At 36.3% G+C, this 17,203-nt stretch overlaps 1 protein-coding gene across 1 annotated transcript in view; it reads right to left on the reverse strand.

Annotated features, from left to right (window-relative positions):
- Positions 1 to 504: 504 nt before the first annotated feature.
- The window catches only part of DYNC2I1 (dynein 2 intermediate chain 1), a 29,167-nt gene continuing 12,468 nt past the window's right edge, over positions 505 to 17,203 (reverse strand). The window contains exons 10-24 of the mRNA XM_084280596.1: positions 15,530 to 15,632; positions 12,650 to 12,779; positions 12,038 to 12,149; positions 11,569 to 11,663; positions 11,143 to 11,272; positions 10,083 to 10,255; positions 9,252 to 9,414; positions 7,583 to 7,696; positions 6,671 to 6,732; positions 4,905 to 4,956; positions 3,631 to 3,691; positions 3,300 to 3,396; positions 2,914 to 3,045; positions 1,799 to 2,022; positions 505 to 812 (exon numbers count right to left, since the gene is read on the reverse strand). Of these exons, the coding sequence (XP_084136722.1) occupies positions 641 to 812; positions 1,799 to 2,022; positions 2,914 to 3,045; positions 3,300 to 3,396; positions 3,631 to 3,691; positions 4,905 to 4,956; positions 6,671 to 6,732; positions 7,583 to 7,696; positions 9,252 to 9,414; positions 10,083 to 10,255; positions 11,143 to 11,272; positions 11,569 to 11,663; positions 12,038 to 12,149; positions 12,650 to 12,779; positions 15,530 to 15,632 (1,820 nt within the window). The 3' untranslated portion in view covers positions 505 to 640. The remainder of the gene's footprint in view (positions 813 to 1,798; positions 2,023 to 2,913; positions 3,046 to 3,299; positions 3,397 to 3,630; positions 3,692 to 4,904; positions 4,957 to 6,670; positions 6,733 to 7,582; positions 7,697 to 9,251; positions 9,415 to 10,082; positions 10,256 to 11,142; positions 11,273 to 11,568; positions 11,664 to 12,037; positions 12,150 to 12,649; positions 12,780 to 15,529; positions 15,633 to 17,203) is intronic.

A 17,203-nucleotide genomic window follows, 5' to 3' on the forward strand; every position in this document is an offset into this window, starting at 1 on the left:
AGCTTTGGGAATTATTTGCAGGATTAGACAGGTCAGCATTTTCTGTTTTACATGAGAAATCCTAAAGGATTTAGAACTGCAGTAAATCTCACAAACATATAGTTTACATCATTTGATCCAAACGGGTCCTGTAGGTATCAGGACAGGTTGAGTTAGTCACATATTGCTTTTTGCAGAGTTTCAGGGACAAAATCAGAAGGTTATCATGTGATGTCAATTGCATTCTGGTATGTTTGCATAATGGGTTTTGGTTGATGTAAGAGTTTTACCAAGTGTTAGTGTGTAAAAGGCCCAGAGGTAGAAATCTCCATGATTGCTGTCATTTGCTTCAGAGCGGAATAATGAGAAACAGCAGCATAAAATATAGGAAATATATATATTTTAAAAATGCTGAAAATAAAACATCTAGAGTACTTTCAGTAATGAAATACAGTTCATCGTCTCTGGAGTACAACAATGCTACATTTTTTCTGTAACTTTTGTGATAAAATATTATCAGCTCAGCCAAACTGTTGTATTGATATTCTTTAAAATATATACATGCTATATACAAATACAAAATTAGGTCACAAATCTTTTGAAGACAAAATTTATCTAAATATTTTACAATAATGTGTATGCCCAGACAGTTGTACTGTTTCTAAGCAGACTGCAATAAAAGCAAATGTAGCTTTTCAGATTCCTCAGGCTGAGGTAATGCCCACTTCTTCTTTACATACTGGATATCTATCTGTCCAGCTTCTTTGGCCAGTGCAATTCCTAACAGTCCATTTGTTTTTTCTGGTTCTCCCAGTACAACCATAGTTGCAACACTGAAATCAAAAGAACAGGGGAGTGCTTTTTAATTGAGACAAATTGAATACAAATCCGTGCTTTCAAATGTGTTTTTAGCAGATTAGTTGTAGTTAACTGAATGATTACTTTTTTCTACTCATCACTGCCCAATATTCCTTGCTGTTTCAAGGCCCAGCATGTTCTTTAGCTTTCCTCCAGTTGCAATCATGTAATGCAAAAGTAATAGGCAATTCTTCACCTGTTCACAGATTCCATCAATTTCTAATCATAACTTTAAAATTATTTCAAGCTTGTTGTATGGTACTTTCCAGTACAGCATAATGACTTTTAAAATTATATGAATTCGTCCTGAAACTAGAAGCACTGTGCTATAGCTCACAATGGTAGAAGGAACATTTTTTGTATACACCAAGACTAACTTAAGCCTAGGGAAGACAGCCTCCTAAGCAGCGCTCCCACCAGAGAGGAAAGAGAATCCTCAAGAAAATAATTCAGAAAGGCTAAATCAAAACTCCTTTTCTGCAGTCTACAGTATACACAGATCTCTGCACCGACTAAAGGAAGAGAGAGTTTTGGTGAATAAGGGCTACCCAAAAGTATTATTTACTCTGTGATGATGAACACAATGTACTTCCTTATATTGGTAACTATTTTATATATGGCATTTTAAAATCTTGTCCAATATATATTGCCTACTTTAGGGTTTGACCATCATCCACCAAAGCCATCTCTGAACTTAAATAGTCCAGTGATTTTAGTAGGAACAAAATTTTTCTCTTCATATAAAGAGGAATTGCTCCATGTATAGAAACCTGTCCCAACTGATGACACTGTACCTGATTTTAATTTATTCTATTTCCCCTTTGTCAAGCTGTATAAAATAGTCAGGATAAACTAAAATTTAGCCCATCATAGTCTCTTTCCACACCTCCAACAATTTAAAAAAAGTGAAGTTAGAGAAACAAATTCTAACAAAGATTTCATGTCAAGTAAATATACTTACCTCTCTGATTGAACAGCCTGCTTTGCCACAGGCAACAAATCATTTTCCAGAAGATCCCAAATGTAAATATTAGATGATGCATCCAGGACAAAAAACACAGCAGGTCTTGTTAAAGCCCACTGCAGGGCAATAATTGGTAGGCCATTTGTGCTGTCATTCCACTGCATGAGGGGATACTCTGAAGTCATTTGGTGTAACCTAATACTTCCATCTGAACAGCCAACCTATATCACAAAGAAAATAATTCCTGGAAACACACCAAACTAAGCAGGACAAGCATTGCAGTTAAATTCTTGAGAATATGAAGCATATAAATAAAACCAGTTATCTGACTCTAGTGGCACATACCTCTCATATCACAATCTATGGATTATCCAGATTTAAAACTTCAATGTCAATTCTAGTTCCAAAGGAGAAACTCTGTCCTGAGCACACTAAAGTAATCGAAATCTGTAATGCTGGGATGAAGAACCAATTTCCTATTTTATTAAAAGTTCTCAAAATTATCAACTTCACTAATACTGTGATCAAGTGCAACCTGACAGTAGCTTGAATTGGGGCAAGGTCAGAGCCTGGAGACCAATTCAGATGGCTACTTAGTGACACATGTCATCTGTAAAACCAAGAATAGCTTTCAGTAGGACAGGCTGTGCTTAAGAGCGTAACAATATTAAACTGATTCATAATGAACAGCTAAATCAAAGACAGGCAGAAGTCACTGCTTCCAGGTATTTTGTTATAACCTTTGTCTTGTTTAGTATAACCTTTACAAGTTTGATATGTCCCTGATTGTATCACTAAGAAGCTGAGGTAAAAGGCTGAGGCTTCATTCCCAGCACTAGCAGTGCTGAATTTCAGTACAAACAAAAAGTTATAAAAGTACCAGCTGAAGTGAGATTGCCATTAGTTTCTGTGAGCCAGATGCTCCACCTTTCACACAAGCAAATTCTAACAACCGTAACACAAGATTTATTGCCAATCTTCATGGCATATCAGAATTAGTGAGGTAAATCAACTATCACACCTAGTTAAAGATGTCAGATTAGAAAGATTCCATCAGTAAGGAATTAAAAAAATAAAGATAAAACTTTTATTGTGTGAAAATGTCTTCATACCAAAAACAGTGGCTTTCCAAAAGGAGAGAAATCAATTGCATTGATACTTATTGATCTTAGTCCGCTCTCCTGGGGTCTGAATAGCTTTGGAACAACTCTTAAATCATGTCTCGTACCATGGCCTATCAGACCCTACAAACAATATAAAAAGAATTAATTAAACAATAGAAAAAAACATTTGCATACAGTATTATAAGAAAAAGTTAAATTATTCACAAAGCTGTTACTTTAAAACATCCTTACTAGCTAACAAATTTTAACAACTACAGGTTTTACTAAGTCTGAAATCATAACTTTATATACACTCTAATCCTAAAATTCCAAGTAAATGGGGCAGCTTCCAAAACCAAAAATAACAATGAAATTAATTTTACTATATTACTCACAATGTTTGTTCCAACTATGAAATGATTAGGATTAGAAGGCAGAAATTTCATAGTCAGCATTTGGGGCATTCTCTGGCGGACATCCTTTGGGAAGAGGCTAGGGAAAACATAAAGGTAGAAGATAACAGAGGAAGTTGTCTCCTAAAGCTATGCAAGTGCATAGAAAAACTCTTGATCTAAAATGTCTATGAATAGCTCTAGGAAAATATTTAAAAACAAACAACTAATGAAAACTTTGTTACATATGTCACAGTAATTTAATAAAGTATAGGGGAAAAAAAAAAGCTTTGTGAGATATACATGTAAAACCTAAGGGCCCCTATTTTCTTACCTGTTATTCAATTTCATAGTAGAACTATGTACTAACTTCACTTTCCCTCCAGGAACTAAACCTAAAATTACATAAAATAATTATTTAAACTGATTTAAGCACCTTGCATTAAGGAAAGCATTATCACCAAATTAAAACCTAAGCTAATAAAAAAGGGTACTTCATATTTAAACTGTTTAGTGTAGATCTAGCATTTGATACATTACATGACATTAGTATCTTCAATCACATAGAATATTTACTGCAGAATTCAAATCTGGACAGTTGTAATCTATCAGATATCAAACAAGAGGACAGAGAAAGGGAAGCACTGTTACATTTTAGTTTTACAGTATGCATATAACATCATGCAATATCACTATAAAACTCAGTTCTATCAGTGTTGAAAATGTTCATTTCCATCACTTGGATCTTTGACAATTAACTGTGGCCATGAGAGACTGTAATAACACTTCCATAAGGGTTCTCTATGTTACTGGTTAGTACAGAGTAGCATAAATAACTGAATTCCTTCCAAGAAAAGTATTTTTTCAAGAGGAAAGAAATGAATACTGGTGGCGGTAAAACTGTATCAATAAGCAACCATATCATCAAAATGAACCTCTCCTCTGACATGATATCCAGCTTTAGCATATCAATAGAGCCAGGCACTGCACACAAGCTTACAAATTAGAAAATTCTCATGTGCTAGCATTACTTCATTGTTTATATATGTATTTTAAGATGTATCTAGATTTTAATCTCAGCCTTTTCCAGTTAGGTAAGTACCTAAGTCTAAATTTGTTCAAAGAACAAAAAATGTAATCTTCTTCAGGATAACTCAGAAAGGGCTGAATGGACTTTGTTCTTTACTTTTTTCATGGAAATTTTTTCTCATACCCTTACCCAAAAATAACTTTAAGGGCAATTATCAGAATGGAGATACAAGCAACAATGGGAGCATACAACAGACCTGGTTAAAACTCAAGAAAGAACAGGACTGAGACAGACATATAATCTCATATTCTTTGAAAGATGCTGCTGAGGACACAGAAATCTGCTTTGACATGATAAGAAACGTGGTCGTCTGTGGTGGCAATTACCAATACAGAAGTAGCAGATGAGATGCAGATAGCAGTGCAAATAATTGCTATGATATCTGAAGTCAGATATATGTCCTATTCAGAATTAATCTTTTCTCAGCTTTCTAAACTACTTTTAGTCATCAATGACTTTTTCTCTTCTAACTTCATCATCTCAAGCACCTTATCCTACCTCTAACATACAGTACTCACCTAAATCAGTTTGTGAACCAGATAAATCCACTTTTTGTAATTCAACAACTACCTGAAAAGTCAATATTTAACATTAATAAGCAAGAAATATTTACAAGACTTTAAAGTATTTTAGGTAGTTGTGGTAACATATGACAATTCTAAAGGAATATTTAGATAGGTAGATCTAATCATACAATGATTACAGGTAGATTCTTTATCCCGTCAATGCCTGCAAAGCTAAAAGTAGCTTCACATGTCTGCTGGATGCTCCTACACCTTTTACTGTTCATGATATAAAAAGAGTAGATCATTTAGCCTGAATCTATTGCTACTACAGTTACTTAGAGCTTTAAGGGACTTAATTAGAGATACAGAAGGGAAATACTTTTATCCCCATATTATTCACTGAGCCATTCAGTTCCTCAAGCAAGATCAATTCAGCTGCAAACAACCAGTCAGCAGCTGGGCCAGAGCTGTATCAGTAAACACTGAATATGTCTGACAGAAAAAGAGTTGTCAAGATAGTAATTACAATCATAGAACCATAGGGGGTTTGTGTTGGAAAGGACCTTTAAAAGTCCTCCAATCCAACCTCCCTTGCCAATAAGCAGGGACAGCTTAAACTACATCAGGTTGCTCAGTGGCCCATCCAACCTGACCTTGAATGGTTCCAGGGATGGGACATCTACTACCTCTCTGGGCAACCTGTGCCAGTGTTTCACCACCCTCATTGTAAAAAAATTACTTCCTTATATCTAGTCTAAGCCTACCCTCTCTTAGATCAAAACAATTACTTCTTGTCCTGTTGCAAAAGCTCCTAACTAAAAGTTTCTCCCCATCTTCTTATAAACTCCCTTTAGGTCTTGAAAGGCTGCAATAAAGCCTCCTTGGATCTTTCCCTTCTTCAGGCTGAAGAAGCCCAATCCTCTCAGCCTTTCCTCAAAGTGTAGGTGTTTCATCCCTCAGATTATTTTTATGGCCCTTCTCTTCACCAACTTTAACAGGTCCATGCCTTCCAGCACCTAAAAAAGGGGATCTACAGAAAAGTTGTGAGAGGGACTGTTTACAAGGGCACATAGTGATAAGACAAGGAGAGTAGATTTAGATTAAGGAAGAAATTCTTCCCTGTGAAGAAACCCTTTTTATTTTTCTTTGCATCCCTTGCCAAGTTCAGCTCCAGCTGTACCCTGACCTTCCTAACCTCATTCCTACACAACCAGGCAGCGTCCCTACACCCTGCCCAGGATACCTGCCCCTGCTTGTGCAATTCCTTCTTGCCCTTTAGTTTGACCAGCAGGTCTCAACTCATGCATGTCAGTCTTTTGCCTTTCCTTCCCATTTTAGGCAGGGTAATCTTATCCACAGATTTTCACATTTTTTTTCTTGAATATTTATTTTATATAAGTTAGGAATGTTATTTATCACATACATCCAGTACAGGCTCTGATGCCACTGTGATTCAAATAAAACAAAATAGGTGTATGAAAGAGGACTAAGATCAATTAATCAATAGAAATATGTGAACATATTCCTATGAAGGAGAACTACCTAAGGCCTGTTTTCATTAATTTATTTACCTGTTCACAGTTTTGCCTAGGGATAACTTCATGACATTAGGATGTCAGGTCAAAAATTTTGAGAATTCCAAGAGAATGGTTAGAGCTGCTGTACTTTTCATGGAGGAAATTCTCATCAGAAATCCCAGATTTGGGTTGCTGTATCTGAAGAAGTGTTTTATTATTCCAACATGTGATGCTCGTTCTTTTCATACATGTATTACTCACCCACATATTGAGGATTCCATTTTCATCCATTGAAGCTATCTGAAATGGAGGGCCTGACATTTCTATGGAAAGAATAGTAACCATTTATAGTCATACACTGACCTTCAGCCTAAACAACAGCAAAGGATTCTTAGGTTAATAAGTTCTCCGAAATTTCTACGATCCTCTCAGCTGCATAAAAAAGGAAAGTACCCTAATTTTACCAAAGAAAAAGGCATGAAACTAGTGTGCTCAGTTTGTCCTCCCAGAAAAGCAGGTAATTTCTGTCTGCATGTTTTAAAGTGTCCAGATTCTCCATGGACTTTGAAACAGATGTGAAGTGCAATAGGTGAAGTTTTGTAAAGCCTACAATATTGTAGCATGTTTCACTGTACTACTATGGATTTCAAAGTGAAAATGTGCAATGGAAACATTAATGTCTCCTCTAGCATGCTGTCTGAGAATTTGGAGCATGAAAATTAAAGTCACTTGCAAAGACTGGTCATAAATAAAGTCAGGCATAAGGCACAGGAAGAACCACCAAGTACAGTCACACATTTTAAGTGCTTTCAGATAGAAGCAAGTTGCTCCACTGACTTGAATAGGGTTTTTCAGTACATTACAGAAGCACTAAGACTTCTCTAAATGCAGTTTTTGAGTGATAACATGTGTTACCAATGAAGAACAAAATATTGCTTTGAAAACAAACATTCTAATAAGCATGCACCCACATCTTATGTGAAACTGCACTGAATGAACGTTACATAAAAATGAGAGCAGAAAATAAACACGAGTGTTGTATGCAATTGATATTACAGGCAACTTAAGAGGCAGAATAGAAACATAAACTGGATTTTGGCTATGATACATATATGTTTTATTAAATATGTAAAGAAAGACTCTGATGAAATGATGCTTTCAAGAACAACTTACCCTCCTCGTGAGAGAGGCTTGAGAGCCCATAATTCTGATCAGCATGAAGAGAGGTTGAGACAGGTTCCACTGCTAGTATAGGAGAGGTGTGGCTTACGGAGCTCAGAATGCCATCTGTAGTTAAAGGTAATGAAAGGTAAACACTGTTATTTTCAACAAACAACAAAACCCTAATCATTTTTTTGCTTATGGGAAAGGGATGATTACAAAGAAAGAATGGCAAGTAATGAACTTCATAAGAAATTACTTGGTAAAAGTCTGAAATACAATGCAAACTCTCTCCCAAATTAACAGAATACTACTAGATAAATCAATGTTTCACCATTTGTATTTATTTCTCATTTTCCAAATGATTGCTGCACCATTTCTGTACCACTGTACCAGACATTTCAATACAATCTGCCATTTCAGTTACCATGAAAAGAATTATGTTTATTTCAAGCTCCATAAACTACAGAAGTAGAAATAAATCACTGCTTGCTATAGAAAGGACAAAATCAAAGAAAAATTACTCTTACAAAGTATTATTTAATAGAAAGTAACTACCCTGAAACAAACAATTTAACACAAGAAAATATGTATTTAACCTTTAAAAACGTTTTAAAATAAGTGTATATTTAGAGTAATTTAAAATATATTTTTGTCAGATACTTTTGGTTCCTGAACTTTCCTTGTGCACTGAGCTTAATGTCACTTCAGGCTTCAGAACTGAACATACTCCATTATATAGATCACCTCTGACATTTAGCTTTTATCACTACTTGTTTCCAATCCCCTAAACGATTCATATACACTACTTCAACAGTATCATAAAAAGACAGCTGTGTATGTAATGAAAATATGAAAAATTCCTAAATCTTATACTGCTACAAAAATTGATAAATTGGCAATAAAAAAGCACAACGCTGACTCAACTTTTAGCGTATCTAGATAGAAGCCAAAAGTGATATATTTACGTAAGTGGGATTTTAGGAATGCGTAAGGGTGAGAGTCAGGCCAAAGACATGGAAACACACAATGTTATCTCATTTGAGACAGCTTCATAACATTTCTAGGTGAACTAAATCTAATCAATATCATCAATCCAGCTAACCATACACAGATATCTACACTGGGATGAGTTGAATAGCTCTCTAGATCCCACAGAGTAGCACCGCCCTGATTCTAACAAAGGTTATATATGTATACACTTGGATATATACCTCGCATGCAACCTCATAGAAACATCAAGACTTAAGTGACCATTTGTATAGACTGCAACCTTCAAATGACATTTGAAAGAGGGGTTTACAGTCTTCAATTACTTTGATTTTTTTTTTTAAAAATACATCTCAATATATGTGCTCAGATGCAGATAAAAAAGGACTGTTGGTTATATTAAGGGAGATAACAAATGATTGGGGAGATGCAAATTGATTAAGCTAATCATTCCATCGAGGTAGTAGTTGAGTAGTCCATTTTAATATCTACATCTAGTCCACCTCTCTACTGTCACTGCTCAATGCATATTTAGTTGGTTTACATTTCTTTACAGCTATTGCTGACTGGAAACTTTTACTTGACTAAGCATAGTCTCCGAACTGGCTAAAATATGCTACAGAGAAAGGGTATTCTTAGCAGAATTAGTAGTGGAATTGTTTCACCACCCCCAGAATGACTAAATACTAACCAGTGGAAAATGTAGGAACTCTAAATGTCCAGGCAGTTTCACCAATTGTCATTTGAGGATGCATTCTTGAGTCTTCTCGGAGATCCCACACCAACAATGAACCATCTACTGTCCCAGCAAAAACTAATGTTGTTTTATTGGGACTAAAGCAACAACATGTCACCTGTTAAGCAGTAAAAATACATGTGGTTGATTCTTTCTAGGCATACAAATCCAGAAGAGACATCTTATAAGTGTTTGTGGTAGAAGGACTATTTATTTAAATATTTGCTTACTAGGTTCAAACATGTTTTTCAGAAGTTTACCCATCTTGCAGCAAGAAGAAATAACAGACACATAAACCAGCTTTTTATTCAATAGGCAGATATACAAACATTATCAGAGGGCTGGAGCACCTCTCCTATAAAGACAGGTTGAGAGAGTTCAGCTTGGTCAGTCTGGGGAAGAGAAGGCTCCAGGGAGACCTCACAGCAGGCTGGAAGCACCTAAAGGGGCCTGCAGGAAAGCTGGAGAGGGACTGGTTACATGGGCAGGGAGTGATAGGACCTAGGGGTAATGGCTTTAAACTAAAAGAGAGCAGATTTAGATTAAATATGAGGGACAAATTCTTCCATGTGAGGGTGGAGAGGTCCTGGCAGAGGATGCCCAGAAAAGCTGTGTCTGCCCCTTCCCTGGCAGTACTCAAGGCCAGGTTGGATGGGGCTTTGGGCACCCTTGGTCTAGTGGAGGGTGTCCCTGTCCATGGCAGGGGGTTAGAGCTAGATGGGCTCTGAGGTCCCTTCCAACACAAACAATTCTGTGATTCTATGATACAGTGCTACATAAACGTACCTCTGAATCGCATATTAAAATGTTCTGAGGACTAGAGGGCTGCCAGATGTTCCAAACACATATGATACTTTTTCTGTTCAGTAAAACACCACCTGCTTTTTCAGGTAATCCATGAGCAGAAAGTAGTGTCTGCCTCTGAACTTGAGAGACATACAGGCAGGATATTTTTCGGTCTAAACCATAACAAAAACAACAAACAAACAAAAAAAGATAAATTTGCTGCAGACAAAAAAGCATATTTAGCTGCTATAGCAACAACCAAAGAAGCGAAGATGCAATTATGAGGAATGTTTCTATTAACAGTGGGTTGCTTTTGACACTGTGCAAGAGAAAAGGAAGGACTAGAGAACGAACCCACAAAATCAGAAGTAAAAAGCAAAAAGGAAGAGACCCAAGAAGTTGATAGCACAAGCAAGCTAATCTGATCTGTTGCCATTAGATACACTGAAAATTAAGCTAAGTCTCAAACAGGAAACAGCACAGGCCAGGCTTTTTCTGCTTTGTCTTATGTGTTAAGTATATGTATGTTTGTCTTATATGTTAGTATATGTATGGTTTTGTGTTATAACAGGTTTTCCCAACATAATTACAACGTTTTCTTCTTTCTATTTCTTTTTATCTGAACTTCTACTGTTTATGTTAGGAAGATACAGCTTCAGTTCAAGCACATCAGCCTACATTCTTCCTTTTCAATAACCTTGCTGTATTTGCAAATTTGGTTCTACTTTCAGTATAAAGAGTCTAAACGAAATTACACCCCCTGGGATGGCCCTTCAACAACAGGGACACGAACCTACATCCAGGGCACCCCTATATCATGCTAATCAATGGCTAAGTTTCTGGTTTTGCAGCAGCAAGGATGCTCTGATGTTCCATATGTGAAACCAATCTGCAGAGTTGCAGCAAGATTAGTGCAATTAAAACCAAAGTGGGTTTTACATCACCTATATATCCTGATATGTGCTGCTTGCCTTTCAGTCATGACAAAGAACACGGTATTTTGCATGAGGAAGAAGAGCATAGGCTGTATAGTAAAAGGTGTAGAATAAAGCTTCCTTACCTTGGAGGAATGGCTGGTTAGTATTTAACTGGAAACAGCTATCACTAATAGACAGACTGGCTTGTTGAGATCCTAGTTTCCACATGGGTTCCGCTGCAACTTGATCTTCCTCTAGTAAAACAGCGATCACCTTTCAAACATAATTACATTTACAGAAATAAAAGGCTTTTCTTATCTTTCAGCTTTGCTATTTGCAGCTTTCTAAAGTATGTGGATTAATTTAATAAACCTCTATCAACACTCTTGTTAATTTTATACCTTTGCAAATATTGCTTTAGAGGTGTAAAAGTTACACAGCACAGAGAGATGAATCTCACTGATAATGAACATTACTTAAATTAGTCAGAGCAAGTATTGTAAGTGATTTATCACACTGTATAGACTCGTGCACACATCTCATAAAAGATATTAAGTACTGAATTGTACCTGGCAAGCAGACCGGAGGAAATTTGTTAATCTTTGTGCATCAATTTTAGGTGTTAGAGCTTCATTCACTGACATATCCTGGCTATTTATGAGACCTAAGGAAAAAAAAAACCCACAAAAAAACCCAAACATAACCAGACTTGAAGCCCCAAAAGGAAATCAATTAAGAAATCCCTAACAACAACATAATTGTTAAGGAATGAACTTCTTATCAGCAACAATAACAGTACTGAATAACAAGATCTGTTGGGGAATTGTATCCACTGCCTACAAAAACAGCAATCCAAGAGGAAGAAACAATTTCTGCTGTTTCTCCTCCTTCCTCCCTGTCCACAAGGGGATTAAGTGTGCCTACAGCTGTTTGCTATCATGCTGCCTGCCACATTACAAATTCTGTTAATAGGTGCGTTCAAAAGAGAAAGTTTACATGCATACAACCACAAGTAACTATGATTAACATGTTCCTCACCTCCAGATACAAGGGCACTTTCTCCTGGATGCTGTGTCCATTTCTCCAATGTCTCAACTTCCTCAGTCTGAATGTCTTTCTCAAGATTGTCCTCATTACACTGAACATATGCCTAAAGCAGAAAAACAAAGTCATCAACATACATGCTAAAAATGACAGCACGTAACTGAACAGAACCTAAACAGTCACTTTAAAAGGGATGTGCCCAACCTCTTTCCTTTGTAAATTCAGGCACACTGACACAGTGTCTCTTCCCTGTGCATGCACAATTCACCACATTTCACACAAAGATGTTAGACCTACTGCAAAAATACAGAATGTCTTACATAATGCCTAAACGCTAAACCCAGTATACCTGGGACAAGGACAAACATATAGAAAGTACTGGGGACAGAAGAAGTCCCTTTCCAAGACAGAAAGGAAATGGTTTGTCTGGCCAAAAATTCTGATATCATTGCTTTATGATAATTAAGGCTTAAAGATAAATAATATTATTGTTTTACTTTACTGCCTTACTAGCTTCAGTTACTTTCTTCTGTAAGGAAAATTATTTTCCAGAACAAGAATCAGCACTTTCAGCATGTAAATATTAACTCCATGTTTGTTACCCACCTGCTTAGTGTTCATTCTACCAAAACTCCTGATGTACATGTCGTACTCATTTACAGGAGGCAAATCCAGTAAAGAAAAACTAACAGAGAAGTCCAGATCAATTAGTGGGAGAAGTTCTGAAATCCGTTTTCTTTAAATGTGTTACAAAAAAAAGAAACAAAAAAAGGTTAAGACCAAGTATTTGGTATTTCAAAAGAAAACCAACCTGCTTTTGTACAGTACCACAGATCTAACAATCCACTGATGTGTGTGAATTGAAGCTGTACCAAAATTAACTGATAAATAATATATCAATAGAAATACATATAAGTTCTCACTTAATTTTATACTGAGATAATGATAATTTCTGAAAACGCAATGATGACTGCAAACAGCAAACTTACGTCATTTATTACAAAAGAAACCCAAACTTTCAAAACCTAGCACCACCACCTTGTCTAAGTATTTGAAAGCTGTTCTGTGAGGGAGCAGATGAATGTCACTTTCTTCCTATAGTTAGAGTTGTGGCTAATTCTCCTAAACTAATTAATTTACATCACCTATATGTGTACATCTATAATGTGCTGGTTTTATTCAAATGTATTCTGAATGACTTCCATTGACTGCTTGATTTTGTACCTATTTACATCTCCAGGGAGACAAATAAAACCAGCAGCAATCCTAAAATATACTTTCTACATATACATAAAATTAATCTATTGCTGATTCTTAACGTATGGACCTGAATACTGATATCCCCAAACACAGAGCTCTAAAAAACATCTATTTGGATTATTGGACTTGATCTTAATTGTATGAACATGAGTATACTCAGGACTGAGATAGACTATGCATTTTTCCACTTGAATTTTTTGTTGATTTTGTACAGTATTTGAGATACTTGAATCTCTTCGTCCTATGAAATGCCACAATCTTCCCAAATTCCCTTTCTGGAATAATAAAAAAATAACCCCTCCAATATTTTAGGCTGGATTTTTTTATGCAAAAGGGCAATTTTCACACCTCCTTTTTGCTACTTAGTGACACCTATTGCATGTTCTTACAAACATTTCATTCTTATTTCTACTTCCTAATACACCACCTCTTCACAAACATTGCAGGCACCAGCTGCTCAGATCTAATTCAAACCTATGAAAGTTGCTCCCTAGTTACAAATCTTAATGATACGCACAGACAAATCCTTAAAATAAACTAAAAGGCGTCATATTAATACATTCAACTCCAAAATTAAACAGCTCATTTATGGGATGCTTTCAATCTATCTACTGGTAGCAATGTATTATCACAGCACTGAATTCCACAAACCCTTTCTCTTTCCAGGAAAATGCTAGTTATCTTCACAGGTTAGGTACGCTGCTAGCATCTACACAAAGGTATATACATAGTCATAATCAGTCACAGTGCATAATCAGTAGATGCTGACAAACACTTCAGAAGGCAGTTCTTCAGGGGGATGCCTTCCTGAATTTCTGTCCTGGTTTCAGCAGGGATAGAGTTACTTTTCTTCCTAGCAGCTGGTGTAGTGCTGTGCTTTGGATTTAGGATGAGAATAACCTTGACAACACACTAATATTTTAGTTGTTGCCAAGCAGTCAAGGACTTTTCAGCTTCTGCTACTGCTCTGCCAAAAAGAAAGGCAGAGGGCAACCAAGAAACTGTGAGGGTACACAGCCAGGACAGCTGACCCCAACTGACCAAAGAGATATTCCATACCATATGACGTCACGCTCCCTATATAACTGCAGGTTGGCTGGGAGATGGGGCAGCTTGGGAACTAGCTGAGTATCAGCTTCTGGTGGTGAGAAATTGTGCTGTGCACCACTTGTTTTGTATATTCTATTATTACTATCATAGAATTATAAAATCATGGAATGGTTTCGGTTGGAAAAGACCTTCAAGATCATTGAGTCCAACCATCTATCCAGCCCTACAAGGTCCAACACTCATCATTGTCTTTTTCCTTTCCTGTCCTATTAAACTGTATTTATCTCAACCCTCAAGTTTTACCTTTTCTTTTTTTTTTCCTTTTTGATCTGGGCTGGGGAGGGAACAGCTCTTTGCTTGTTTTAGCTGCCACCCAAGTTAAACCATGAAGATTTCCTAATCTGTCTCCACTGTTTACAGAGGAAGCCTAGACAAGGAACTGATGTAAAATTTGGGCATATAAATTTAGGCAAAGTGAATTAGACCGACTATACAATAAAATCTCCTTTATGTGAAGATCAGGCACCGACGTGCAGCTACAAAGCCAGGGAATCTAGCATTACCAATGGAATTTAATATTCTTGCTTTATGCATGTAATTGATGGAACAGAAAATTGGAGATACACACAATGCTTCAGATAAATCTGGAGCTCCTGGCAAGTTCCACAAGAAACAGGCATCCACTTGTTTCTTTAATACAGAGCTGTCTTAGATGCCTCAATTTTAGATCAGTAACAACATGTTTTTACACCAACTTGAGTTATTCTTGAAGGAGACCAAGACTATGGTACATCTGGCAACAGTATGTACCATATAGTGTCTCGGTTATTGCAAGAAATCACAGTTCTGCAGAGTCCTGAGAGCAGCTAAAAGGCTCACTCTTTAGTACTATAAGTCAGTATCTAATTAAGTGTCTGAAGAATCATACAAAGAAATTACAACCCTGGCAACTCGTTCAGTAATAAAATGATACACATAAACTGATCTACAAATTTCTGCTATAAAATGACCTGAAGCAAAGCCTGTAAATTTTATTTCAGAATGAATTACTGTTAGTTTACAAAATATTTTACTCTAAAATCTTCAAGTTTATAAGCCACATATTTCAAATATAAAGAAAAAAATACATCTCACAGTGAGTTATCATTTCATGTGGATTATTTAAAATGTACTTACTTCTGCTTACTAGCCATACTTCGGGTACTTTGTCGTTGGTTTGCCATTTCAAAATCCATGAATATTCCACAAAAAGAGTTTCTGACAGAAGGGTATTGCCTTTCTGTGATATTATAAAACACTGTTAGTTTTATAATTCATACTTTACAGTGCATTAAAATATAAAGCTGTAAGTCTTACAAAGCAACAGATTTACTACAACACAGGTACTCAAAGTTATTAGTTTGGCCATTACACAATGTGCTCTAGTACAGTTATCAGTACAATAAGCTTCTTAACTTCAGCAATGGGACAGGATTTTCCCCTTATGATGATCCTTCACCAATCAATTCAAAATGGCTGACCACTGAAGGCTGTGATGCAGAAAGTGTCTCTTTCTTTCTCCTGTCCTCGAACAACCAGGTTCCCCTGAGTACAGTAAAACACCCTACGACCAATTCTAAAGGTCATATCAAATTCATGCAGACTACACCATATGCATGCTACAGCTCTAAGAAAGAATTCACCGCTACAGCTGGATGAGAACCTCATCAATACAAGCTTAACTGATGTCTCTGGATAAATAAGCAAAATACTGAAAATTTTTGCTTTAAAAGCCACACTACAACTAATGTTTTAGCTCATGTCGATTTTACTTGTTTTCCTGGCATCATCAATACAAGCTTAACTGATGTCTCTGGATAAATAAGCAAAATACTGAAAATTTTTGCTTTAAAAGCCACACTACAACTAATGTTTTAGCTCATGTCGATTTTACTTGTTTTCCTGGCTAGGTGGTAGCTAACTGACCTTAATATCCAACTTCCAGTCAGGATCAGTGGTGTTTCACTTCCTCAGAGGAAGACAGCCTGTTTGGATAATACTTGCAAAATGCTTTTAAACTTCTAAAATTATTACCAGAATGATCAACAGCCATTTTAACAAAATGAGATTAAAGCTCCAGCATAAAAAGTGCTGTGTAATATACAGTAAAGCAGTAAGTGCTACAACACAGAATCCTATATTAGAATTCCATCCTATTAGATCTATAGCATTAATGGAATTCTTTCACTGATTCCATATTATTTACTAGAAGAATAATAACTGCATAAATCTCCCACAAGAAATTCATATTACAGTATACTAGTTCTTCCCTGGGTGTACTAAATTTGTATGAACTAGCACAAAAAGCTGTTTAAAGATTCTTTTGCTCAGTGATTCTACACTGCCGTACCCACGAGTGGAGAATGCAAAAGGGAACCACAACTGTAGCTCTTTAAATTAAAGTCAGATAACCTGTAAATGCCAGATCGATCAACTGAATACAAGACAATAATTACATGGCCACACTCCAGAAAAAAACTGCATTTCAAAAGTGATACAGAACTGTACATTTAAGTAGTATCTGTATTTCTCACGCCTTCCCACACAGAACAGTGTCTTCAACTTGATTTAAAAGAAAAAGGCAAATGAATGTCACCGGAAGCCCCAGACAGCTCCAGCACTCCTCCGGTTTTCGAAATCCAGACTCTCATATCCTCCTCTTACCCAAAATAAGACATATTAAATGTCAGTCTGTACATTTTTATACTTCACATTTTAAATGATTAGCAATTCCTCTGAATCATTCTTTATCAGTGTGAAAGTTACAGTACTTACCCAAAAATTTAAGTGACTCATCCAGAAGACCAGAAA

The sequence above is a fragment of the Gallinula chloropus genome, assembly GCF_964237585.1.
Source record: "Gallinula chloropus genome assembly, chromosome: 2".
Taxonomy (NCBI): domain Eukaryota; kingdom Metazoa; phylum Chordata; class Aves; order Gruiformes; family Rallidae; genus Gallinula; species Gallinula chloropus.